The 27,077-nt window shown below is 46.6% G+C and overlaps 1 protein-coding gene across 3 annotated transcripts in view; it reads right to left on the bottom strand.

The window, feature by feature from the left end:
• Window positions 1-27,077, bottom strand: part of GOLGB1 (golgin B1) — a 52,536-nt gene that overhangs the window by 5,966 nt on the left and 19,493 nt on the right. For all 3 annotated transcript variants that reach the window (XM_054060230.1, XM_054060236.1, XM_054060232.1), the window contains exons 10-22: window positions 25,226-25,314; window positions 24,111-24,207; window positions 22,706-22,779; window positions 20,539-20,623; window positions 19,837-19,904; window positions 12,746-17,733; window positions 8,830-10,780; window positions 6,475-6,653; window positions 4,108-4,273; window positions 2,546-2,677; window positions 1,546-1,704; window positions 1,316-1,413; window positions 532-666 (exon numbers count right to left, since the gene is read on the bottom strand). In XM_054060230.1, coding sequence (XP_053916205.1) covers window positions 532-666; window positions 1,316-1,413; window positions 1,546-1,704; window positions 2,546-2,677; window positions 4,108-4,273; window positions 6,475-6,653; window positions 8,830-10,780; window positions 12,746-17,733; window positions 19,837-19,904; window positions 20,539-20,623; window positions 22,706-22,779; window positions 24,111-24,207; window positions 25,226-25,314 — 8,221 coding nt within the window. The remainder of the gene's footprint in view (window positions 1-531; window positions 667-1,315; window positions 1,414-1,545; window positions 1,705-2,545; window positions 2,678-4,107; window positions 4,274-6,474; window positions 6,654-8,829; window positions 10,781-12,745; window positions 17,734-19,836; window positions 19,905-20,538; window positions 20,624-22,705; window positions 22,780-24,110; window positions 24,208-25,225; window positions 25,315-27,077) is intronic.

The following is a 27,077-nucleotide window of genomic DNA, read 5'->3' as shown; positions in this document are numbered from 1 at the left end:
GGTGCTTATTTAGGAGACAAGTCCCTTGGAAGTATGAAAACTCCTCTTCTGGCTTCACCTAATTCCCAGTCTCCAAAGATATCTTCCAGTAGTTATTTTAACTCATTGAGAAAGCTGGCATCTCATTAAGAATTCGTCTTAATGGCTCATCAGTTGTCCCATTCTATCTTCATCTACAACTGAAGGATAGCCTGAACATCAGGAAACACTTCTTTTACCAACAAGGTCACTGAACATGGGCATAGGTTGCCCAAGGAGGCTGTGAAGTCTCCATCCTTGGAGATATTCAAAAGCCATCTGGACGTGGTCCTGGGCAACTGGCTTTAGGTGGCCCTGTTTGAGCAGGGGCATTGGACCAGATGACCTCCAGAGGCCCCTTCCAACCACAACCATTCTGTAACAGACCCGTTATAGTCATTTCTATGCGCCCAGTGACATCGGAGAGAAGAACATAACGAATATCAGATGAACACAGCGCTAGGATCACTGCACTTTTATGGTGATCCTGCCTGTTTAATCAAGCTCCCTCACCTCCTGATTTGATCCTGCGCTGCAGAAAGCGCCTCCTCTACAGCAAGACGACGCTCCCGTTCTTCCTCCAGCTGCTCCTCTAAATACCTCAGATCCTGCTTTGTGCTGCTGTGTAAATGTTCGGTTTCAGACAACCTGTCAGAAAATAACCAAGCGTATCCCAAAGAAGAGTTAACTCATGGACTATTCCATTTCTCTGACATTCACTGACGCCACAGATGTACAGACTCCAGTTCCCTTTCGCTTCATAGTTACCTTTTATTAATATATATAAATTATTTGAAAAGCAAAAGAGTAGATAAATCTCTTGAAGCTCCTGTGTCACACCAGGAAGGAGGTCCTTGGCTCTGTCTTTCATGGCTCCACCTTCTGAAAATTACTTTGAGTGGGTATGAGGAACCATGTAGTAGATCCTAGTTCCAGAAGGTTACAAGGAATCTCGTGCTAGGTCTCAATTCCAGACACTCTCAGGCTAACAGCCTTGAGACCAGGACCACTGATATACTTAAAGAAGCTACTAAGGACCCAACCCAACAAATCAAAGATGCTAGTTTGGCTGGTGATGGTCAACTGCAATTGCTGCTGTGCGTTGTCTCGTCATTTGTTGAAGATCTATCCAAAGAGACAACTCAAAACAGCTGTCATGTGAATATTACAGCTCCTCCACTTCCACAAGTGTGGAATGGAGTTCTTCCAACACTATGACAGAGAATAACAGAACCAGGCTCATCACTACTCCAAAGATCTCCGTCAGGAGTAACATCCCCACCCCTGTTTTCTTTACCTCAGCTGCAACTCCTGCAGTTCCGGTGTGTAACTGCCTCTCGGAGGCTCATTCTTTTCTTGGGGTGCTCCTGGAGCAGCATCTGTGGCAAACAAATCCTGCAAGAAAGCATGAATGTATGGCAGATAGTCCTCAATGAAGAGGACAGAAAATAGCTATGGTGCTGCACAGTTAGCAGAGCCATCTACAAAAAGCTTTTCCCTCGCTTACACCAAGAAGACCACCCCTACCATGCCCTTGTCTGCAGACTGTAGCTCCTGGAGTTGCTTCTCAAGCTCCAAGCAGCGATTCAGAACCTCATTGTAGTGCTGATGGCTCTCACAGATGCTCCGACTGCTACTACGTAGCTGGAGGGAGAGGGCATTTTTCTCCTCAAAGACTTGAGAGAGCTGAGAAGAGAACACAACTGCTAAGTAAAGAACCCCTAAGGTTTCCAAAACGGGAGTTCCAAAGCCTCAACACCACGTATAGAATGACACGCTTCCAAAACAAGATTTCTACAGTGCTGAGATTGACCTAAACCTTTCAGCAAGAACCTAAATGCTTCTAAAATGGACAAAGAAATGGGAAGGGGTCCAGGATAAGGTGGCTGAGAATGTCGAGGGGTAGGAGCATGATGCTCATGAGAGCTGGGCTGCTTTAGCCTGCTAAGGAGAAGGCTAAAAGGTTATTTTACAATAGCTTACACCCATGCAACAGCACCTCCCATCTGAGGACAGGCTGAGAGAGTTGGGGTTGTTCAGCCTGGAGAAGACAAGGCTTTGAGGAGATCTTATAGCGACCTTCCGGTACCTGAAGGGGCTACAAGAAAGTTGGGGAGGGACTGTTTACAAAGGCTTGTGGTGGTGGGAAGAGGGGCAATGGGTATAAACTGGAGAGGGGCAGAGTTAGACTGGACATAAGGAGGAATTTCTTCACACTGAGAGTGGGGAGGACCTAGAACAGGTTGCCCATGGAAGTTGTGGCTGCTCCACACTTGGAGGTGTTGAAGGCCAGGCTGGATGGGGTCTTGGGCAGCCTGATCCAGTGGGAGGTGTCCCTGCCCATGGCAGGGGGGTTGGAACTGGATGATCTTTAAGGTCCCTTTCAACCCAAAGTACTCTATGATTCTATCATCTCCAGAAGTCCACATGAACAGAAAGACTCATTCCTGCTCCCTGAGCCCTGTTCAGCTTTTCCCCAGTCTCCTCATTCCAGAATCTATAAGCAATTATAAGATATAATTGGTACCTTGCTGTTTAACTGCTGAATTCTGAGCTCTTTTTGGTGCAGTTCTTTCAGGCTGTCACTGAGCTGGGCCTGAAGATGTTTCATCTCCATTTCTGAGCTTGAAATGTCTCCACTCAGAACTTCTGAAGGAATCTGCCAGGGAAAAAAAAAATGAAAAATATGCTGCAGACATGACAATCCACTCTCACATTAGTCCTCTCCGCTTAGTATTCCAAGGCCAAAGCCCAAAATTATTCCTAGGGCTGGAATTTGATCTGTCCATACTGCTCTCATTCAACATAGACTAAAAGGTTAGCACTGAAGCATCCTCCTGGAGAGCGTCACATGCACATTCTCCACGCCTTTTTGGTTGCATGGATAAAATCATACAATCATAGAATAGTTCGGGTTGGAAGGGACCTTAAAGATCATCCAGTTCCAATCCCCTGCCATGGGCAGGAGCACCTCTCATTAGATCAGGCTGTCCAAGGCCCATCCAACCTGGCCTTGAACACCTCCAGGGATGGGGCAGCCACTTTCCTGGGCAACCTGGGCCAGTGTCTCACTACTCTCATAGTGAAGAAATTCTTCCTAACGTCCAGTCTAAATCTGCCCCTCTCCAGTTTATACCCATTCCCTCTAGTACTATCTCCACAAGCCTTTATGAATAGTCCCTCCCCAGCCTTCCTGCAGGACCCCTTCAGGTACTGGAAGGTCGCTAAAAGATCACAGAATCACAGAATCACCAGGTTGGAAAGGACCCATTGGATCATCGAGTCCAACCATTCCTAACACTCCCTAAACCATGTCCCTAAGCACTTCATCCACCCGTTCCTTAAACACCTCCAGGGAAGGCGACTCGACCCCCTCCCTGGGCAGCTGTTCCAGTACCCAATGACTCTTACTGTGAAGAATTTTTTCCTGATGTCCAACCTGAACCTCCCCTGGCGGAGCTTCAGGCCATTCCCTCTTGTCCTGTCCCCTGTCACTGGGGAGAAGAGCTCAGCTCCCTCCTCTCCACAACCTCCTTTCAGGTAGTTGTAGAGAGTAATAAGGTCTCCCCTCAGCCTCCTCTTCTCAAGGCTAAACAACCCCAGCTCTCTCAGCTGCTCCTCGTAAGACTTGTTCTCCAGTCCCCTCACCAGCTTTGTTGCTCTTCTCTGGACATGCCCCAGAGCCTCAACATCCTTCTTGTGGTGAGGGGTCCAGAACTGAACACAGTATTCAAGGTGCGGTCTCAATCAAGATCTTCCTGGAGCCTTCACTTCTCCAGGCTGAACAATCCCAACTCTCTCAGCCTGTCCTCAGATAGAGGGTGCTCCAGCCCTCTGATCATCCTTGTAGCCTCCTCCTCTGCACCCATTCCAACAGAAGGAAATTCTTCCCAATGAGGGTGCTGAGGCACTGGCACAAGTTGTCCAAGGAAGTTGTGGCTGCCCCATCCCTGGAGGTGTTCAAGGCCAGGCTGGATGAGGCTATGATAAAAGCACAAGGACAACACCTGGGCTCTGGTTCTCCTCTTCTCTCTTGAATTTTGAGCCTCGTATTTCCATGCATTAAAGAATCTGTGTATTTCCACTCACCTTTGTTTGGTTCTGCTCCCCTCCAATCTGAGGTTTGTTGTGGAGCAGCCTCATTTCTTGCACGATCCTTTGTAAGTGGCTCAGTTCCTTGTCTTTGTCTGTGATGACCATCAGGTACTGCTCCTTTAGGCTGCTGTTCTGCTTTTCCCACGCAGTTTTCTCTTGCCTGTCCAGTACAACACAAAGGAAATTTCCAATATTACATATGGAATCATAGAATCATAGCATAGTTTGAGTTGGAAAGCACCCTAAAAATCATCCAGTTCCAACCCCCTGCCATAGGCAGGGACACCTCCCACTGGATCAGGCTGTCCAAGGCCCCATCCAACCTGGCCTTGAACACCTCCAGGGGTGGAGCAGCCACAACTTCCCCGGACAACCTGTTCCAGGGACTCACTACTCTCATGGTGAAGAAATTCTTCCTTATGTCCAGTCTAAATCTGCCCCTCTCCAGTTTATACTCATTGCCCCTCGTCCTATCACCACAAGCCTTTGTGAACAGCCCCTCCCCAGCTTTCCTGGAGCCCCTTCAGGTACTGGAAGGTCACTATAAGGTCTCCTTGGAGCCTTCTCTTCTCCAGGCTGAATAAGCCCAATTCTCTCAGCCTGACCTTGTATGGGAGGTGCTCCAGCCCTTGCATCATCTTTGTAGCCTCTTCTGGACCCTTTCCAACATCTCCATCTCCTTCTTAAGTTGAGGATTCCAGCACTGGACACAATCTTCCAGATGAGGTCTCACAAGAGAGGAGCAGGGGTGCAGAATCCCCTCCCTCCCTGCTGGCCACGCTGCTCTAGATGCAGCCCAGGACACGGTTGTCCTTCTGAGCTGTGAGCGCACATTGCCAGCTCATGTCAATCTTTTCATCTCAAAGTTATTTTTGCATCACTTTGGACAAAGGTAAGCCATAGATCTTTCTAGAAAAGAAACCCACCCATTTTACTCCAGGTTCAGTCATTTTGGAGTTCTGAAGTACCTGAAAGAAGTTCTTCCCCATTTTTAGAACACAGCATCTTTGTCTGACTAGTTTTGGTCCAGCTGGAGATGACAACCTACTAGACTCGAGTCCCAGCAGGTTGAGGGAGGGGATTCTCCCCATCTACTCCACTCTCCTGAGACCCCACTTGGAGTCCTGTGTCCAGTTCTGGAATCTCACACAATAAGGATATGGAGCTGTTGGAACGGGTCCAGAGGAGGCCACAAAGATGATGCGAGGGCTGGAGCACCTCTGCTACGAGGACAGGCTGAGAGAGCTGGAGTTGTTCAGCCTGGAGAAGAGAAGGCTCTTGTGGAGACCTTAAGCCGCTTCTGGTACCTGAAGGGGCTACAGGAAAGCTGCGGAGGGACTTTTTACAAGGGTCTGTAGTGACAGGAGGAGGAGGCTTTAAATTGGGAGAGGGAAGATTTAGATCAGACATTAGGAAGAAATTCTTCACAATGAGAGAGTTGGGGTTGTTCAGCCTGGAGAAAAAAAGGCTTCAGAAGACCTTAGAGCAGCCTTCAAGTACCAAAAGAGGGCCTACAGGAAAGCTGGGGAGGGGCTCTTGATCAGGGAGTGCAGGGATGGGATGAAGGGGAAGGGTTTTAAGCTGAAAGAGGGGAGATTGAGATGAGATCTTAGCAAGAAATGTTTTCCTGTGAGGGTGGGGAGGCACTGACCCAGGTTGCCCAGGGAAGTGGTGGCTGCACCATCCCTGGAGGTGTTCAAGGCCAGGTTGGATGGGTTTTTGAGCAATCTGATCCAGTCGGAGGTGTCCCTGCCCGTGGGCAGGGGGTTGGAACTGGATGGTCTCTTTGAGGTCTCTTCCAACCCAAACCATTCAGTGATTCTATGAATTACAGACTTCTTTAAAATAGAAGACACAAAGCGATTGAAATGGAGGTTTAGACAGTCAGAAAAAATGAGTATTTTCTAATCGGTCGTATCAGTGAGACAATAAACATTGTTCATCATCGGATGAGAATGGACAGTTCTGTAATTACACACAAGAAACTAAGTTTCCTCTCAAACAGATGACATTGGCCACCACTGCATGAAGGAAACAGAAATTAAAAGGTCATTATCTATTTCACACAGGCATTTCCTTCCACTCCGCAGGGCTGGAACCCTTCTCCTGAAGTTTGAGGCAAAGGCTGAACAAGAGAAAGGCGTTCCCACTCCTGAACTAAGTGGTTTAGAGACACTCATGGCTGAAGTTGGACCTCTGGACCCAAGTGGGTCCCTTCCAACTCTTGACCCAAGTGGGTCCCTTCCAACCAAGTGATTCTATGAAGTTCTCAGTGCTTTCTTTGCCTTCTGCCCACAACTGCTCTTTGAATGAAAGAAATATTTGCATCTTTCAGGCAATGAGGAGACAGACAATTCTCACCTAAGCTGCTGGAGTTCCTGCTGGGACGAAATGCTTTCCTGTTTCAGCTGTTCTAGGAGACGGTGCTCTTTATCCAAGTCTTGCTGATACTCCTGCAATTGGGCTTTTAAACGAGTATTTTCAGCTGATTCGACCCCAACCAGGATGTATTGCTGCTGCAGGTTCTTCAGCTCTCTTACCTTTAAATAAAGGGAGATACCAGGGTGTGAGACAACGGAGCAAGCGCTTAGGGTTACTACTTGTAAGAGTTTAAGAGCATTTCTTACTGTGTCACCTGGAGAAGTCACTTACAAATGACAGAAACTGCAAATTGAATCGGTGGTTACAGAATGATGGAACCATTGAGGTTGGAGAAGACCAACTGTCGGCCCAAACCCACTGTGTCTACTAACCATGTCCCAAAGTGCCAGAGCTACACGTTTTTTGAATGCCTCCAGGGATGGAGGCTCCACCACAGCCCTGGGAAGCCTTTTCCAATGTTTGCAGCCTGCTAAAAAACACCTGTCAAAGAATCTTGTGGGTTAATGAGAGTCGTGAGATTTGAGAGCTTCCACGAGGTTTTCATAGAATCACAGAATGGTTTGGGTTGGAAGGGACCTCAAAGCCCATCCAGTTCCACCTCCTGCCATGGGCAGGGACACCGCCCACTGGATCAGGTTGCTCAAAAACCCATCCAACCTGGCCTTGAACACCTCCAGGGATGGGGCAGCCACGACTTCCCCGGGCAACCTGGGCCAGGGCCTCACCACCCTCACAGGAAAATATTCCTCCCTAAGATCTCATCTCAATTTCCTCTCTTTAAGCTTAAAACCATTCCCCCTCGTCCTATCTCTGCACTCCCTGATCAAGAGCCCCTCCCCAGCTTTCCTGGAGCCCCTTTCAGTACTGGAAGCTGCTTCCTGGTCTTCCTGGAGCCTTCTCTTCTCCAGGCTGAATAACCCCAACTCTCTCAGCCTGTCTTGGATGGGAGGTCTTCTAGCCTTCTGTTCATCTTTGTGGACCTTCTCTGGACTCTATCCAACAGATCTGTGTCTTTCCTTTGTTGAGAACTCCAGAACTGAACACAAGACTCCAGGTGAGGTCTCATCTGTTGACATACATCAACAAAAAGTCTCTATTTGATATACATTAACAAATGACCCCCCAAGATACAATATTAATTCCCTTCTTCAGAGGAAGACAAAGTGAGACAGAAGGACCTGGTTAAGAAGAACTCCTGAAGTTGGTATTTCCTCTAAACCTGGGAACTGAAGAACTAAAGTCCTTTTGACAGTCTACTCAGACTAGAATTACAAATAAGCTGTCATTATCCACTCACCACTGCAATCGGTTTTCAAAGACAACGTGATATGACTGACTCTGGAGGTGAGGAAGTATTTAATCAGTTAGGAGAGAGATGAAGTATTGGAAGAGGCTTCCAAGGGAAGTGGTGGAGTCCCCATCCCCGGAGGGGTCCAAAACATGTGTAGACATGGCACTTTGGGACATAGTTTAACAGGCACAGTGGTGTTGGGATGATGGTTGGACTGGATGAGCTTAGAGATCTTTTCCAACCTTAATGATTCTATGCTTCTATCCCTCTACTGAGAATCTGTCGTAGCTTTAGCAGCTCTACAGAGATATCCAAGTTCAACAAAACAGCCGTAGAGGAGAAATAAATCTACAAATAACTAAGACGCATGAGCTTCCACAGGTGTGGACTAAGCACGTTAACATGGAAACCATAACTTACTTCTATGATTCCATATTTTCAATCAAGCTAATAAGAGATACTACCCTGCAAAGGTAACGATGAAATCGCAGCTTCCAAAGAAGATAACATAGATGGAACATACTAAATCCATGGGACCTGACAGAGTATGCTTACAAGTGCTAAGGTCACTTGGAGGCAACTCCATTACCTTTGAAAGGTCATGGTGACTGGGAGAGGTTCCTGAAGACTGGATGAAAGCAAATATCATCCCTACATACAGAAGAAGAAGGAACTGGGGAACGGCAGGCTGATCAGCCACATCTCCGTCCCCGGTAAGGTGATGAAGCAACTAATTGTGGAAACCATTTCCAGATACATGAAAAAAATAGGTTGCCCAGAGAAGCTGTGGAATAGCCACCAATGGAGATATTAAAAATCCAACTGGACACTGTCTTGGGCGACTTATTTCAAGTGGCCTTGTTTGAGCAAGGGAGTTGAACTAGATGTCCAGAAGTCTCTTCCAACCTCAACTATTCTATGAAGACAATAATCTACATTTCACGCTGCAAATACCAGATCGAAGTGTACTAATTTTAAGATATGAAGGCCCAAATCTCCTACGGGGCTTTAAATAAGAGTAGGAAGAGAGAACAAGGACTTACTACTCTGTCTCTGTCATCCTGCAAGGAGGACAGCGCCTTCTTAAGGCTCTGCACTTCTGAAGGAGTGGTGGAGGCGCTCCCTTCTGCTTGTTGCTTCACTTCTTCCATCTTAGATGTTTTGTCCAATTCATTCAGCAGACGGTCGCGCTCATTCTGCAAGCTTGCCATAGCCTTGGAGAAAGATTTGAGTTGGTTGGAAGAGCCTTCCAGTTCAGAAGCCAAACGGAGAAGCTCATCTTCTTTAGCTCTGAGCTTCTGATTAAGTTTCTCAATTTGGGCCACGAGACCTCTTTCATCAGTGGCTTTCTGCAGTTCTGTCAGCTCAGACCTCACCGTATCTCGCTCTCTGACAGTGGAATGTTGCTCCTCTTGTAGTTGAACCATTTGTTTCTGAAGATTTTGCACTAGACTCTTCTGTTCCTCTAGGTCTGCAGAATATTTCTGCTTCAAAACATGAAGCTCTTCATTGGCCTGGTCCCGGCTGTCCTGAAGAGAGCTCATGGACTTCCCAAAAGACTGAATTTGAGCTCTGAGATCTTTGTTTTCACCTGTGACTTCAAGAAATTTCTGTTCCATTTCCATCAAGTCCCGTGCCAACTCTGCTACTCTCTCTTCTGCCGTTTCTGTTTCATTCCTCATTATCCCTGCATCATGATGTAGGTGCTTCAATTCCTTTCGAAGCCTGTCCTCAGCTTCTCCCACCTTCTTGGATGCATCCTTTTGAACACACAGCAGTTCCTCCTCAAGTTCTGTTATTCTTTGTTGTGAAAGGGAAAGCTTCTGACTCAGTTCTTGTGCCTCTTCCTCTCGGGCCTTCAGTTGTGCTTGGTAGTCTACGATAGGACCCCCCTCAAGTAATGCCGTCATCTCATTCTGCACTCGAGACAAAGAGGACGTAAGGGTTTCAATCTCTTGAGTCATACTGACTTTATCCTCTCTCAAGGCTTCCATGCCCTTCCTGAGCTCATCCTGAGTACGCTCAGACTCTTTCAGCTGCGTTTCGATGATTGCCTTCTCCTTTTCCAGAGTTTGGATGCGCTGAAGCTGCGTTTTAAGAAGTTGTTTCTGTTGGGAGTCCTTTATTGAAATCACTTGGTTCAGATCTTCTCTATACCGCACCAGCTCTGCGTTCAGCTTGGCGTTCTCAGAGTTGAGGTCATCCATCCGGCTATGAAAACTTCTGATTTCTTCCTTGAGCTTATTGTTTTCGGCAGCAGCCTCTTGAATGAGCTGGTCTTTCTCCAAGATTATAACAAGATGACGTTCCTCGAGTTGCTTGTAGTCTCTCAGGATGCGATCTCTGTCATCTTGCAAAGAGGACATGGACTTGGTGAAGGAGTCCAGTTGTGCCTTCTGCTGCTTACTTTCTTCTCTGCTCGTCTTCATCTTTTCGGTGAGATGATCAAGTTTGTCAATATATTTGTTCTTCTCATTTTCCAAGGCTTTTTTATCTTCTTCCTCCTTACTTAGCCTATGTTCCAACTCTTTCATCTCCTCAGCATGTTGCTGCTGTAAATCTGATAGAGCAACCATAACTGCTTCCTCCTTGGCAGACAACAAACTCATGATCTTCTGATCCTTGGCACTAATTTCTTCATGCAGCTTATCTGTTAGGTCCTTGGAAGCCTGCAGATCAACCTCAAGCTGTTGACAGCTGAATTTAAAGTTCTGGAGAGTGGTCTCTTGTTGCTTGACCAAACTGCCCAGATCTTCTCTGACCAATTCACAGTTGGTGAAGGAACGCTGTAAGTCAGCAAGCTGGTGTTTCAGGCTGCTGATTTCTGACTCCAGTTTCTGCTGTTCATTCTGAGACTGGCTGGACAGCTTTTGAGATTCTTCAAGCTGTATCAAAAGTTCCTTTTTTTCCTCCTGCAACATTTCACACGTCTTTTGATGATGCTGAAGCTCCTTCTTGGATTCAGATTCCCAGTCTTTCTTGTTGTGTTCCAGCCTGAGAGAAGAGAAGAGAAGAGAAGAGAAGAGAAGAGAAGAGAAGAGAAGAGAAGAGAAGAGAAGAGAAGAGAAGAGAAGAGAAAGAGGAGAGAAAGAGGAGAGAAAGAGGAGAGAAAGAGGAGAGAAAGAGGAGAGAAGAGAAGAGAAGAGAAGAGAAGAGAAGAGAAGAGAAGAGAAGAGAAGAGAAAGAGAAGAGAAAGAGAAGAGAAAGAGAAGAGAAAGAGAAGAGAAAGAGAAGAGAAAGAGAAGAGAAGAGAAGAGAAGAGAAGAGAAGAGAAGAGAAGAGACGAGAAGAGAAGAGAAGAGAAGAGAAGAGAAGAGAAGAGAAGAGAAGAGGAGTCACAAACTGATCTCAGTATCCAAAACCACAGTTATTATACTGACTTAGAAAAGCCCACGGATTAATTCTGATTTAAGAAAGCAAGCTGGAAATATCCAGATTATTGGTTTTCCCCCTACCCCAAATCCAAGCCATCTTTTAAAGTTCTGACTCCATTACTGCAGGTGATTCTGGGGGAATATTTTTTTAAAGGTCGTCCAGTGAGATGAGTCTTTATTGAAAAGGAGGTTGAACACTGAATGTTATCATCTCCTTTTCATTAAAATGAGATGCCACACCAGAAGGATGGGATGGCATCCAGAGGGACCTGGACAAGCTGGAGAAGTGGGGCTGTGTGAACATCATGAGGTTCAATAAGACCAAGTGCAAGGTCCTACACCTGGGTCAGGGCAATCCCCAGTCTCAATACAGGATGGGGGATGATGGGATTGAGAGCAGGAGAGGAGGACTTGGGGTACTGGCTGATAAGAAGCTCGGCACGAGCCAGCAATGTGTGCTCACAGTCCAGAAGGCCAACCGTGTCCTGGGCTGCATCCAAAGCAGCGTGGCCAGCAGGGAAGGAGATTCCTGCCCCTCTGTTCCTCTCCTGGGAGACCTCATCTGGAGGATTGTGTCCAGTTCTGAAATTCTCAACAGAAGAAGGAGATGGAGCTGTTGGAACGGGTCCAGAGGAGGCTGCAAGGATGATGCAAGGGCTGGAGCACCTCCCACACAAGGACAGGTTGAAAGAGTTGGGGTTGTTCAGCCTGGAAAAGGCTCCGAGGAGATCTTATAGAGACCTTCCAGTACCTGAAGGAACTTCCTACAATATAACTCCAAACATCATTTCTACACAAACATAAGTGATCCAGATGAGCCTTACGTTTATGGCTAAATTAGGAAGACAAATTCTGCTCTCCTTCTTAGACATTCATTAGCCTTCATAGAATGGTTAGGGTTGGAGGGACCTTAAAGATCATCCAGTTCCAACCCCCTGCCCTGGGCAGGGACATCTCCCACTAGATCAGGCTGCCCGAGCCCCCGTCCAGCCTGGCCTTGAACACCTCCAGGCATGGGGCAGCCACAACGTCCCTGGACAACCTGTGCCAGGGCCTCATCACTCTCATGGTGAAGAAACTCTTCCTAATGTCCAGTCTAAATCTGCCCCTCTCCAGTTTATACCCACTGCCCTCCGCCCTATCACCACAAGCCTTTATGAATAGTCCCTCCCCAGCTTTTCTGTAGCCCCTTCAGATACTGGAAGGTCATGATAAGGTCTCCTCGGACCTTTCTCTTCTCCAGGCTGAACAACCCCAACTCTCTCAGCCTGTCCTCCTACGGGAGGTGCTCCAGCCCTCGCATCATCTTTGTAGCCTCCTCTGGATCTGTTCCAACAGCTCCACCTCTTTCTTATGTTGAGGATTCCAGAACTGGACACGGTACTCCAGATGATGTCTTCCAAGAGAGTAATAGAAGGGAATAGAGCTTTGCTAAACACGTATAGCATTCAGCATATTTACATACTCAAAATTCTTTCCTTCCGGAATGCTGCAAAAGGAAACAGGAATCCTACCCCACCTCTGGCTGCTGTCTTGTCAAAAGGCAACACAACAATACCAACTGAGTCATCATCACCTTCTTTACCTGGATATATGAGCCTGAAGTTCTTCCACACGTATGGCCATATGCTTCATCTGGTCCTTCAGCACAACACAAGTTTCTTCTTTCAAACGGATTTCTTCCTCCTTCTTTTGAATAGTTTCAGTGAATTTCTTCTCCCACGTTTTCGATTCATCTATCACTCGATCTCTGTCATCCTGAAGAGAAGACATACTCCTGGTGAAGGCCGCAAGCTGGGCTAGTGTTTTGTTTAGGTTGCCTTCCAACTGTTTGGCTTCTTGATCCTTTGTTTTCAACAAGTCTTGAAGGTCACCAACAGCAGCTTCCACGGAGTCTTTCTCCCTCTGCAAAGCTGCCAACCTTTCTTCAATGCTTTTGATTTCCTTTGAGTGCTCTTCTCTTTCCCGTTCCAGTCTTCTCTCGAAGTCCTCATCTTTTTTCTTCATTTGAACGACGATATTCTCTTTGTTTGCCTGCAACTCTTCCTTCACTTTGATGCTCTCTGCTACAACCCTTGCCGCCTCACTCTGGGTGTCATCCAATGTCACTTTGCAGAGGGCAAGCTCTGCCTGGGCTTTCTTGGTGTCTTCAACTGCTTTAGCTAAAGCCTCTTTGGCTGCTTCTACCTCTTTCTGAGACTCGCTCTGCACAAATTCCAGAGCTTTAATAGTTCTTTCTAAACTACTGTTCTTTTCCTGGCTTTTAATACATTCCTTCTGCAGCTGCTTAATCTCCTGCTGTTTCTGTTTCAGCAGTTCTTGAAGCTCCTTGACGTGTGTGCTGGTGTCTCCCCTCCAATTGCACTTTAGCTTTTCTACAAATTCCTTCTGCTTTTCTGAACTTGCTTTACTTTTCTCCATCACCATCTGACGTTTCTCCTCCTCCAGCTCATGCACCACTCTCTGCAAACTCTGAAGCTCCTGTTTCAGCTGCTCATTTTCCATCTGGAAGTCTGTTGCATCTTGCTGATAGTTTCCAATACTCCCATTAAGTTCTGCCAGCTGATTCATGAGCCTTTCTTCCAAATCATCCTTCTCAGCCTCTAGTGTGTCCTTCAGTTCTGTCATCCTGACGAGGTCATCTTTGGTTTTTTGGACCGTTTGTTCCATCTTTGCTACCGTGTCCCGAAGAACATTCAATTCACGGAGTTTCTCTTCCATTTGGGTCTCTAAAGCCTTTTTCTCACTTGCTAAAGCCTCAACGCACATGCGGATGTCACCCAGCTGTTGCTCTGAAGCCCTCCTATTATCTTCTAGCTCTGCGATTCGCTCTGTGAGCTCCTCTATCTGCTGTATGTAGGTATCAAGACCTTCACAAGGGCTACTACCATCAAATGCTTTTTGTTCCAGCTCTGCGGGAGGAGCCTCTGGTCCAAAACTTATGTCCATTTGGTTCTCAGTCCTCTCCACTGGTGGTGGTGTGCCAACTGCTTGATTAGCTGCCTTCTCTGTTGTCTTCTGAGCAACATACTTGTCTAAAAGTCCTCGGCTTTCCTTCAGCTCAGATTCTGTTACCTGCAAATGACACTTTAAGTCTGTGATCTCTTGATTAAGACGCCCCTTTTCAGCCATTACTGCCTCAAGCTGAGTAGAAAGAGACTGGCAGTCCCTCCTAGAGCTCTCCAGATCTTCTTTCAGGCTACTCTCTGTAATGACATCTCCAGTTTTGCGAAGCTCTCCATCTGCAAAATGCATCTCTGCTCTAAGCTTCTCATTCTCCTCCTCTAGTTCCAGGATCTTTTGTTGCTTTGATTTGGCAAATTTCCTCATTTTCTCCTTCATGCCATCAATTTCTTCCCCAGCTTCCTGGAGCTGCTTATCCGTTTCCTCCTTTTTCGCTTCCACGCTTTTCAGCTTCATGAAGACGTCCTGCTTTTCCTGCCTCACCGTTTCCAAAACACGCTGGATCCGCTCAGCCTCGTTACTCACATTTTCATACGACTGCAGGAGAGTTTCATATTCTTTCTGAAGGTCCCCATATTTCTCATGCCACTCGGAACTCTCAGCAGCTTGAAAGCTCTTCAAGGACTCCACTTCCTTCTCCAGCTTCTCCTTCTCCAGAAGAACTCCATCTAGAGTAATTTTCAGGTTTTTACAGCACCCGTCAAGATTCTGATTTTCTGTAAGTACTTTATCAACCTCTGCAATAAGTTTTTCTTGCTCATCAGTGAGTCTTGCTGACTTCTCAATTAAAGCATCTCTTTCTTTAACATGGCCACATATTTGGTTTTCCATATCTGTCAACCTGACAGAAAGACTTTCAATAGTGGTTTTAGCACCAGCCAGCTCCTCTTTGAGAGATTTACTCTCCTTTAGTGCTTCTTTTCTAGAGATAAGTGCAGCTTGCAACTTTCTTTGCATTTGATGCTTCTCTTTAGCTGCTTCTGCACTATCATCCTGCTTCTCCTGAACCTCAAGCAACTCCGTTTGCAGTCGCTTGCTTTGTTCCTCATGTGCCTGAGCTTGAGTTTCCAACTGACCACGGAGGCTCCTGATTGAATCCTCTTTTTCTATCAACCGTGCTTGCACGTTAGCAAGAGCTTCGCTTTTCTCCCCTAACTGCAAGTTAAGAAACTTGATTTCTTCATCCTTTTGGTCCATAAGTGTTTTCAGGTCTTCCAGAGCACTCTCTCCAGAAATCCTCGCTAGATTTTTCTCCAGTTCTGTCTGAAGACTTGCTGCCTTAGCTTCAGCTTGGTCAGAGCTTCTCTTCAGCCCTTCTATCTCCAGAAACAACTGTGCTACGTGCTCTTGCAAATGAAAGACTAATTCTGATTTGCAAGCGAGTTCATTTTGCATGTGGCTAACGATATCTTCCAATTTCTCCTTCTCCATCTGCAGTTTCTCAAGTTTCATCTCAACCTCTTCCTCAGAAACACCTGCAACTTGTACAACTGTGTTATTTGTTGTATTTTCTGCTTCCGTGCATGAAGAATCCAACCCAGCTTGATTCCCAAGAATACCCTCTGTTGATCCTTTCTGTTCTTGGAGTTGTCTGAGCTGAGCTTGGATGCTCTCCTTCTCTTTGCTTTGCTTATCAAATTGTTCTTGTAGGACGTTGTAATCATCTTTCTGCTGTTTCAGCTGCTCTCTGTGATGCCTGTCTTTTTCTTGAGCCTTTTTTATTGTGTCTTTGCGAGACACCAGGGCTTCTTGAAGTTTCTTTTGAAGTTGTTCTTTCTCTTGTTCAAGAGTTGAAATTCTCTCTTTCAGGGCCAACTTTTGGTTTTCATCAAGATTTGCAGCTGCCGAACTATTTTGTTCATTTTCTTCACCATCTTTGGGGCTTTTATTGGTTTCAGTTACCTTGTCACCAATTGTCTGGCTCCCCACAATTTCATCTTTACCTGAAACGATATCCATCTTCCCTTGCAAGCTTCGCCTCATTTCCTCAATCACCGCTTGCAATTGGGCTTCAGTCATTTCTTTATCCAGCAAGTCCTTCCGGATGCTTTGCAACTCAGATTCCTTTTCAGAAAGCTGCTGAATCAGATACTCCTCACTGGGCTGCCTTTCAAGACTCACTTCTTTGCTTATCACCCTTGTCACATTTTCCTCCCCTTCAGCTCCTCGAGCCACTGAGGTCTCTGATTCAGGTTCCCTTTCCAACCGTACTAATTCATTCTCCAACTTGCTAACCTTCTTCAGAAGCTCTTTTCTGTTGACAAGCGCTGCTTGCAGCTTCCGTTTTATTTGCTCGTTTTCCTTCTTCAGCAGTTCAAGTTGATTTACTAAAACCTCATTTTCTTTACTCGCTGCCTCTGTCTCAAACTGCTGCTCAGATGCTTCACATTTCAGAGACGTATCTCTTGTTTCTATGTTTTTGTCCTTTTCTTCCTGGGCTTTTAATAACAAACTTGTTTGCTCTTTAAGACTCCTCAGCTCATTTTCTAGAGAAAATTTCTCTTCATTCAGCAGAACCATTTTCTCGGACATGCTGAGACTGATCTCTGTCATCTGCTGGTCTTTCTCCAGCAAGGTTTGTTGCAGGTTCTTTATAGACCTGGTCTGTTCAGCAACAAGCTGTCCTAGGTTTGCTGCTTCATGTCCCTTTGAGGCTAAGTTTTGGGTAAGCTCTTCTCTTTCAGCTGTATTCCTCCTCAAAAGTTGTTCCAGATCAAGCACTTCACATTCCTTCTTCTCAATCTGGCTTCTTAAATCTTTTAGTTGCATGTCCTGGTCAGAGAGTTGAAGTTGCGCTTCATCCAAGTCTTTTTGCAAAGCTTCAATTTTATTCTCCTTGGATTTAAACTCATTTTTAAGGCTCTGGATTTGTTCTTTCAGAAGACTGCTTTGACTGTCTGACAGTCTCTGCTTTTCCGAAAGAGCGAGATTTTCCTCAAGCTGCTTCACTCGCTCTTTCAGTTCTGTTACCGTCGAAAGTTCCTTCGTCTGACAGAGGAGCTGATCTCGTTCTTCAGTCAAAACACAAAAAGCATTGTCAGAAGCCTCTATTTTTCTTCTGTATTCCTCAGCCAGCTGGTTTAACCTCTGTATTTCTGCACCTTTTTCACCTAGCTCTTTCTTATAGGATTCTTCCGATTTCTGAAGAATTATTTGCAGTTCGGCAATTTGGGTTTGTAACTTTAGCAGTTCTTGAGATCGAGAGGTGTCAAGCTCTGGATCTGCTGTAGAAACTTCTCGCATCTCCCCCGCGCAAGGGACAATGCTCCTCTGGGGCACTTCTTGAAGACTCTTTTCCTGAAGCACACCAATATCTTGAATTTCTGCTTCTCTCAACAATGAGCCACCGCCCAACTCATTTTGTGTACCTGAAATCTTTTGCTCTTCCCTCTCAAGAAACCGTATCTGGGAATTATCTTCCAGATGGATGGCTGCTTCTTCTGTTTGGCTACCTACAGAGGTTTGGCTGCTTGGGCTTCTGAGCTGGCTTTTCAGAAAATCTACTTCTTCTTGGGCTTCTTTCAGTTCCAGCAGCAAAACTGACAACTCTTTTTGCTTCTCTGCAGCAAGATAGTCTACAATTCCAGGCTGACAGCTTTCTGTTCCTGCCTATAAGAAAATAATAGGTTTCAACTTTCCTTTGAATTCCATTGAAAGGGTCACTTTTGGAAGCATCTGCTGTAAAGACGCTCTGTCTTGGGCTGACTATTGCAATAAATAGTAGCCTCACCGAGAAGAAGACAACTCCTCAGGTCATTCCTGCTCATTTCAGTTTCTGAAGTTGCAACGTGAAAGATTTTGGCTTTAGGATTAGATCACAAATGTAACTTAGAATCATAGAATGCTTTAGAGGTTGGAAGGGACCTTTACAGGGGCACTTTCCACTGGATCAGGTTACTCAGAGCCCCATCCAACGTGACCTCAAATGTTTCACAGACTCATCCAATGATTTGGGTTGGAAGAGACCTTAAAGATCATCCAGTTTCAACCCCCTGCCATGGGCAGGGACACCTCCCACTGGATCAGGCTGCCCAAGGCCCCATCCAACCCGGCCTTGAACACCTCCAGGGATGGGGCAGCCACCACTTCCCTGGGCAACCTGGGCCAGGGCCTCACCACTCTCATGGTGAAGAAATTCTTCCTTACGTTTAGTCTAAATCTTCCCCTCTCCAGTTTATACCCATTGCCCCTCGTCCTATCACCACAAGCCTTTGTGAACAGCCCCTCCTCAGCTTTCTTGGAGCCATTTCAGGTACTGGAAGGTCACTATAAGGTCTCCTTGGAGCCTTCTCTTCTCCAGGGTGAACAACCCCAACTCTCTCAGCCTGTCCTCGCATGGGAGGTGCTCCAGCCCTCGCATCATCCTTGTAGCCTCCTCTGGACCCATTCCAACAGCTCCTTCTCCTTCTTATGTTGAAGATTCCAGAACTAGACACAATACTCCAGATGATGTCTCACAAGAGAAGAATAGGGGCAGAATCCCCTCCCTCCCTGTTGGCCACGCTGCTTTGGATGCAGCCCAGGACACGGGTGGTTTCTGGGCTGTGAGCGCACGTTGCCATCTCATCTCGAGCTTCTCATCCTCCAGCAACCCAAGTCCTTCTCCTCAGGGCTGCTCTCAATCACGTCATCCCCCATCCTGTATTGAATCCTCATACTGCCCTTACCCAGGTGTAGGACCTTGCACTTTCCAGAGACCTCCGCTACCTCCCTGGGCAACCTGTTTCACCACCCTCATTGTAAAAAATGTCTGCCTTACATCCGGTCTAAACTTCCTATCCCCTTGTTTCCCATCCTCCCTCGATTACAAGACCGTACGACTCTGAAGTGTTTCAGTTCTTCTCTGATTGTCAGAAGCTCTCCAGTGTAATTACCCAACCACATTTTCCTGGCATGCTCTTGTCTGAATAAGGAGGTTTTGTCCCCTCTTGTTTGTCTATATAATGTGGTAAAGAAAAAGTGTGGAAGCCCACAGTTGGCCAAAACAAGAGAAGGCTCCAAGGAGACCTTTCAGCAACCTTCCAGTACCTGAAGAGGCTCCAGAAAAGCTGAGGAGGGACTTTTTACAATCGCCTGGATTAATAGGACAAGGGGGAATGGCTTTAATTTGGAAGGGGGAAGACTTAGATTAGACATTAGGAAGAAATTCTTCACAATGAGGGTGGTGAGGCCCTGGAACACACTGCCCAGGGAAGTTGTGGCTGCCCCATCCCTGGAAGTGTTCAAACCAGGTTGGATGGAGCTTTGAGTAGTCTGGTCTGGTGCAAGGTCTCCCTGCCCATAACAGCGGGGTTGGAATTGGTTGGGCTTTAAGGTTGCTTCCAACCCAAACCATTCTATGGTTCTACGACTCCAGTCTGTGTCCATCTCCAAAGCATCTGGACCAAAGTGCTTGGCTTTTTCCACATAAATTTTTTAGGTTATTTTCCATCCCAGATTACAAAAGAAAAGCAGTCACAATTCCTTCCCAAAAAGCATGGATCAGCAGCCCACCACTAAGTTAACATCTTTTGTTGTACAGCCTGTCTGTTCATCAGTTTAGAGGGCAGAAACCATTTATGTGGAACCATTGCTATCTCTTCAAGCCTCAAAGAACTACTTTAAGTTACAGGATGATAAAACACCAACTCTTTGGAGCCTTTAAACTACCGTTTTCACATCCACAGATGCATACAATACTGAAAGGAACATAGTTTCAGCCTAAATTTGTACCTCAGGGAGCACAGAAGTGTCATCCAAAGGCTTTTGTGCTTCAGAATGCAGTCGTTCTCCTGACACACCTAGTGATAAAAGGTACCCTTGTCACCATCATCATAACAAGTTGCGTCTAAAGTCAGTAGGTAAGTGGAGAAACAATATAAGGGACTGGAGCTGCTCTAGTTTCCAAGGTGAGAAAGACCAAATGAAAGAGTTTGAGCCCATGCGTTGCACCCACGTGTTCCTCAACGGCTCTGCACGTGCAAAACCTGCATTCGTTGCAAGCTGGCATCACGTATATCCATACTATATTTAACCTCTAGAGAAGAACAAGGAGGCAAAGAGACAAGTGAACTAGGTTACAGGTTGTTATGGGTTAGATTGGCTATTTCTTTATATAATTTGGGTTGGTGATACTAATTCCAGACACAAAACCAAACTTAATAGCTTGCACAGTTAAACCCAACTCTTCATCGTATCTTAATTGTCTTCATCAGCCATCGCATCTACAAACACACTCTCCTTCTTTCTTCTGACTATATCCAACCCATCCCATGTTAGAAGGTTCTCTTCTGCCTCATGTACATCTTTTCTATCTCCTGTACATCTTTAGATTCTGACCTCAAAGCTCCTCTTTCCAAATCACCTTAGATTTGACCCTGGAACTTCTCCAATTTCCATCATTTTCTTGTCATGTGCCTTACTCTGTGTCCTCACCTGTAGAAGAGGAGTCGACACATGAGGATGGAGCTTCCAGAATCTGCAAGTCTTGCGATTTCATCTCAGGTCCAATGTCCTTATTCTATTGGTTGAAATAAAATTAAGAGTTTTGAGCCATGACTTTTGCATTAGAAGACAGTTACCTTTGCTAACTGTTGCTCTGTAAAGCTTTAAGTAAGAACTATCAAACCCAACTTTAGACACAACTCTGATGCCTAATGAAAATGAATTTAAAGACACATGGATTGGTTTTGATGTTAAACAAGAGATTGAGACATTCAAGATCAGGCAGGATGAGGCTTTGAGCAACCCGACCTAGTGGAAGGTGTTCCTGCCCATGGCAGGAGCGTTGGAATTGGATGGGCTTTAAGGTCTCTTCCAACTCAAATCATTCTATGATTCTAAGATATTAGCAAGAGATTAAGGCTGAGAGAGTTGGGCTTGTTCAGCCTGGAGAAGAAAAGGCTCTGGAGCACAGGCTGCCCAGAGAATTTTTGACTGCTCCCTCCGTGGAGGTGTTCAAGGCCAGGTTGGATGGGGCTTGGAGCCCCTGATCCATTGGGAGGTGTCCCTGCCCATGGCAGGGGGTTGGAACTGGATTGGCTTTGAGGTCTCTTCCAACCCAAACGATTCCATGATTCTACGATGATTCACTGATCCATTCTCAACATCTACCTTGGTGCAGGTGACTCTTATGCTGAAGAACCCATTGTTATCTCCACTGTTTACAAAGAGGGTCTAGAAAATAGCTTAAAGGCTTGTACATGTCCTTGAAAAGACGGTGCATGTGTGCATCCCTGTGGATCCACTAGCTTACACCTTCACTATGGGCAGTTGGATTGTAAAGGTCTGAAGTCAAGCAGGACCTCATTTGAGGTGACTCAAAATGCCTTCTCCAGTTCCAACATAAGTCCTGATCGTCAACTTTCCGCTAACGCTTCCCATAACATATATGCTAAAATCTCTCTTTGCTGGAGAGAATCATAGAAACCTAGAATAGTTTGAGTCGAAAGAGACCTTAAAGATCATCTAGTTCCAACCCCCCTGCCATGGGCAGGGACATCCCACTGGATCAGGCTGCCCAAGGCTCCATCCAACCTAGCCTTGAACACCTCCAGGGATGGGGCAGCCACCACTTCCCTGGGCAAACTGTGCCAGGGCCTCACAATCCTCATCGTGAAGATATTTTTCCTTATGTCCAGTCTAAATCTGCCCCTCTCCAGTTTATACCCATTGCCTCTCGTCCTACCATCACAAGCCTTTGTGAACAGTTCCTCCCCAACTTTCCTGTAGCCCCTTCAAGTACTGGAAGGTCACTACAAGTTCTCCTTGGAGCCTTCTCTTCTCCAAGCTGAACAAGCCCAACTCTCTCAGCCTGTCCTCGCATGGGAGGTGCTCCAGCCCTCACATCATCCTTGTAACCTCCTCTGGACCCGTTCCAACAGCTCCATCTCCTTCTTATGTTAAGGATTCCAGAACTGGACACAACCCTCCAGATGAGGTCTCCCAAGAGAGGAATAGAGAGGCAGAATCCCCTCCCTCCCTGCTGGCCACGCTGCTTTGGATGCAGTTCAGGACATGGTTGGCCTTCTGTGCAGATACAGACAAGGTCATCTCCACCACCTTGAAGACTGAGTACAAAGCAAAGCAGCAGGTATCTCATCCTGTACCCTTCTCCTGACTGCGATTGTACCTTGTGGCTGTTCACAGTGGAAAAGCACAAGGACAAACCTTCTTGTCTCCCACTTAAAGACAACTCAGCTTCCTCCAGTCTGTCTCCTGTATCTCCATGAGGGCAGTGGAAATGGATAGGGCTGGTTTGACAGTCATCGTCTAACGGTTGAGCGTTTGGAACTGTGTTTCTTAAGACTTCCCTCAGCCTAACCTGGGGTTTTGCTGAAGAACCAACTCCCAAGAGGCAGAAAATAGCATGAATACAGCCTAGGGGGATGAAGGACATCCACACTGCCAGCACAGAGAAATACAGTCTGCTAAGAACACAGTCCAAGCAGTATTTGGAAGCTATTTCTGTCTTTCCTCATTAATCCAGTTAATAATAACCTTCCAAAGAGGATCGTTAAAAAAGGCTGTAACAGCTTAGCTGCTTTAAGGCCAGCCCTTGACCTATTTTAGTTCTAGATTATTTCAGCTGTTTAATCATTACCTGCTTTGCATTTTCAGCGACCACCACAGCTTCTTGCGGAGGTTCCCGGAGAACACGTTCCAATCGGGTTGTTTCTGAAACATTCAAACACAAACAATTTGTTTGAAAATGCAAACATTGACTTAGAGAGGAACGGGATGTTCTTCCAGGAGCTTTAAAGAACAGGGCACGTGGCTGTTAGTAAGATCAGTGGAGATCTACAACTTTGTCATTGGATAACGTGTGTTTCGGCGTTTTTTTGAGGGCTGGAGCACCTTTGCGATGAGGACAGGCTGAGAGAGTTGGAGTTGTTCAGCGTGGAGAAGAGAAGGCTCCAGGGAGAGCTTAGAGCAGCTTCCAGTACTGAAAGGGGCTCCAGGAAAAATGATGAGAGGCTCTTGATTAGGGATAGGATGAGGGGAACAGTTTTCATCTGAAAGAGGGGAGATCGAGATGAGATCTTAGGAAGACATGTTTTCATGTGAGGGTGGTGAGGCACTGGCCCAGGTTGCCCAGAAAAGTTGTGGCTGCCCCATCCCTGGAGGTGTTGAAGGCCAGGTTGGATGGGCCTTGGGCAGCCTGAGCCAGTGGGAGGTGTCCCTGCCCATGGCAGGGGGGTTGAAACTGGATCATCTTTAAAGTCCCTTCCAACCCAAACTATTCTATGATTTGATGATTCTTAAGACTATTTAAGAGTAATTCTTGCCTATTTTTAGGTTATAAACCACCCAGTTCCATGGGCAAGGACACTTCCCATTGGATCAGGCTGCTCAAGTCCCCATCCAACATTGCCTTGAACACCTTCAGGGATAGGGCAGCCACTTCCCTGGGCAGCCTGTGTTCCAGTGCCTCACCACCCTTATCATGAAGAAATTCCTCCTCATGTCCAGTCTAAACCTGCCCCTCTCCAGTTTATACCCATTCCCCCTCGTTCCATCCCTGCACTCCCTGATCAAGAGCCTTTCCCCAGCTTTCTTGGAGCCCCTTCGGGTACTGGAAGGTCGCTATAAGATCTCCTCGGAGCCTTCTCCTCTCCAGGCTGAACAAGCCCAACTCTCTCAGCCTGTTCTCGTATGGGAGGTGCTCCAGCCCTCACATCATCCTTGCAGCCTCCTCTAGACCCCTTCCAACAGCTCCATCTCCTTCTTCTGTTGGGGATTTCAGAACTGGACAAAACTCTCCAGATGAGGTTTCCCAAGAGAGAAACAGAGGGGCAGAATCCCTCCCTCCCTGCTGACCACGGTGCTTTGGATGCAGCCCAGAACATAGTTGGTTTCTGGTCTGTGAGCGCACGTTGCCGTCTCATGTCGAGCTTCTCATCCCCCAGCAACCCAAGTCCTTCTCCTCAGGGCTGCTCTCAATCACATCATCCCCCAACCTGTACTGAAACCACGAATACTAAAATAGGTTCAGATAACCACACCACCTTCAGTCTGCTGCCTTTCCAAGTTTTCTGTGGGTAGGAGTGAAGTCCCATTCTGCTCTTCCTGATCTACTGTTTCTTCCGGTGAAGTTGTTTCATCCTGTTTAAAAGAGAGAGAGAGGACAAAGATAAATTTCAATACAGTTTATACACACATTAGTCTTTGATCTTTCAGTCAACCTTTTAACAAATCAATCAGCAACTTTTCAATGACTCAAATTGACTCCTATTTCTTCCCAAGGTTCTATAGTGATGTTATATCTGCCCATCAGCTGAGAGAACCCATCAAAGCCTTTGTCATGCACACATGCAGACTGGGGAGCCAGAGGCTGGAAAGCAGTCCTGCAGAGACGGATCTGAAGGTTCTGGTTGGTGGCAAGTTGACCATGAGCCAATAGGTGAGCCCTGACAGCCAAGAGGGCAACCATATCCTGTGGTGCATCAAGCACAGCATTGCCAGCGCATCAAGGGAGGTGATTCTCCACACTCTACTCCACACTGGTGCAGACCCACCTTGAGTTCTGGGTGCAGTTTTATGCACCACAGGATAAAAAGGATCTAAACCTATTGGCGAGGGCCCAGACACAAAGTTGGTGAAGGATTTAGAGGGGAAGTCACATGAGGAGTGGCTGAAGTCACTTGGTCTGTTCAGCCTGGAGAAGAGGAGGCTGAGGAGAGATCTCATTGTGGTCTACAGCTTCTTCATAAGGCGAGGAGGAGCAGGCACTGAGCTCTCCCTTCTAGTGATCAATGATAGGACCCAAGGGAATGGCAGGAAGATGTGCCAGGGGAGGGTTAGGTTGGATATTAGGAAAACGTTCTTCACTCAGTGGGTGGTGGAGCACTGGAACAGCTTCCCAGGGAAGCAGTCAAGGTGCCAAGCGTGACAATATTCCAGAAGCATTTGGTCAACACCCTCACACACGTGATGTGAATGTTGGGGTTCTCCTGTGCAGGGAAAAGAGTTAGACTGGATGATCCTTGTGGGTCTTTTCCCAAGACATTGCATGATTCTATGAAGCAACACATTAAAAAAAAAGGAATTCCAAATATTTCATTTAGTTTCACTTTCCCAATATACGGGAAAACGTCAGGAGACTCATATGAAACGATCGTACCTGTTTCTTCAATTCAACATCCTGCACCGACTGGGATCTCAGCTCATTCTGACAGTAGACAAATTCTTCAGGTTTCTGTGCAAGTTCATCTAACGGAGGGGAAAAAAAGGAAGTTAGTCATAGAATCACAGAATCACTAGGTTAGAAAAGACTTCTTAGATCATCAAGTCCAACCATTTCTATCTGCCACTAAGCCACGTCCCTGAGCATCCTTGTCCACCCATCTTTTAAATACCTCCAGGGATGGGGACTCTACCACCTCCCTGGGCAGCCTCTGCCAGTGCCCAAGAACGCTTTTGTTGAAGAAATGATTCCTGATGTCCAGTCTGAACCTGCCCTGGCACAGCTTGAGGCCATTCCCCCTTGTCCTGTCCCCTGTCACTTGGGAGAAGAGCCCAGCACCCACCTCTCTACAACCTCCTTTCAGGTAGTTGTAGAGAGCAACAAGGTCTCCCCTCAGCCTCCTCTTCTCCAGGCTAAACAACCCCAGCTCTCTCAGCCGCTCCTCATAAGACTTCTTCTCCAGCCCCTTCCCCAGATAGTTTGCTCTTCTCTGGACACGCTCCAGAGCCTCAACATCCTTCTTGGAGCGAGGGATCCAGATGCATTCTTGCCTGTTTTGGTGCCTACATGTATGCACAACAGTAAATGAGATCTCTCTCTCAGTCTCTTCTTCAGTTTTGGGCCATAAAAGACCTGGAAGTAAACCAATCTGAAATAATAGCCTGAGGTAAGATGAATGTTATTGGTTCTAATACATAGAAGCCTACAGAGAAAATAGATTGGTTTGGTTTTCTTCATTGTTTTACTTCTAAGTTCAGTAGGAATTAAGACACTAAAGAATGTGGCACATCTAAAAGGACCATAGAATGGTTTGGGTTGGAAGGGACCTTAAAGATCATCCAGTTCCAACCCTCTCCCATGGGCAGGGACACCTCCCACCGGACCAAGCTGCCCAAGGCCCATCCAGCCTGGCCTTGAACACCTCCAGGGATAGGGTAGCCACAATTTCCTTGGCCAACCTGTGCCAGGGCCTCACCACTCTCATAGTGAAGAAATTCCTCCTTATGTCTAGTTTGAAGGAAGCTGATGGAACATATGTTGAGGGAAAATATCCAACAAATTACTGAAATAAATTAAAAAAATACATCTGGTTCAAGAAATCCATAAGCCTCAAAAGACTGGGACAGTCCATCAGGAAAGCACCTTCTAGTACCTGAAAGGGGCCTACAAGAAAGCTGGAGAGAGACCGTTCACAAAGACTTGTGGTGATGGGATGAGGGGCAATGGGTATAAACTGGAGAGGGGCAGATTTAGGCTTGATATAAGGAGGAATTTCTTTATGACGAGAGTGGCGAGGCACTGGCACAGGTTTGCCCAGCGAAGTTGTGGCTGCCCCATCCCTGGAGGTGTTCAAGGCCAGGTTGGATGGGGCCTTGGGCAGCCTCATCCAGTGGGAGGTTTCCCAGCCTATGGCAGGAAGATTGGAACTAAGTGATCTTTAAGGTCCCTTCCAACACAAACTATTCTATGATCCTATGTATGGTGGCCCACTCTTACGCTCCTCCTGTTGCAGCTGGCTTTGGTCACTACCAAAGACAGAAAGGTGGGATTGCACCAGAGAGACCTTTAGTTTGATACCCAACCACTCCTACGCTCTTATGCTGTTAGGAATTGTTATACCAAGACTTCCACACAACATCTGGATGGTCCATTGGTGGATAAGGAATTGGCTGGATGGTCACACTCAATGACTTGTGCTCAATGGCTCAATGTCCAAGTGGAGATCAGTGATGAGTGGCGTTCCTCAAGGGTTGGTATTGGGACTGGTGCTGTTTAACATCTTTGTCAG

This window comes from Cuculus canorus, chromosome 1 (genome assembly GCF_017976375.1).
Source record: "Cuculus canorus isolate bCucCan1 chromosome 1, bCucCan1.pri, whole genome shotgun sequence".
NCBI classification, from domain to species: domain Eukaryota; kingdom Metazoa; phylum Chordata; class Aves; order Cuculiformes; family Cuculidae; genus Cuculus; species Cuculus canorus.
Note: the sequence above shows the minus strand (reverse complement) of the source record. Positions and strands in the feature narration are given on the sequence as shown.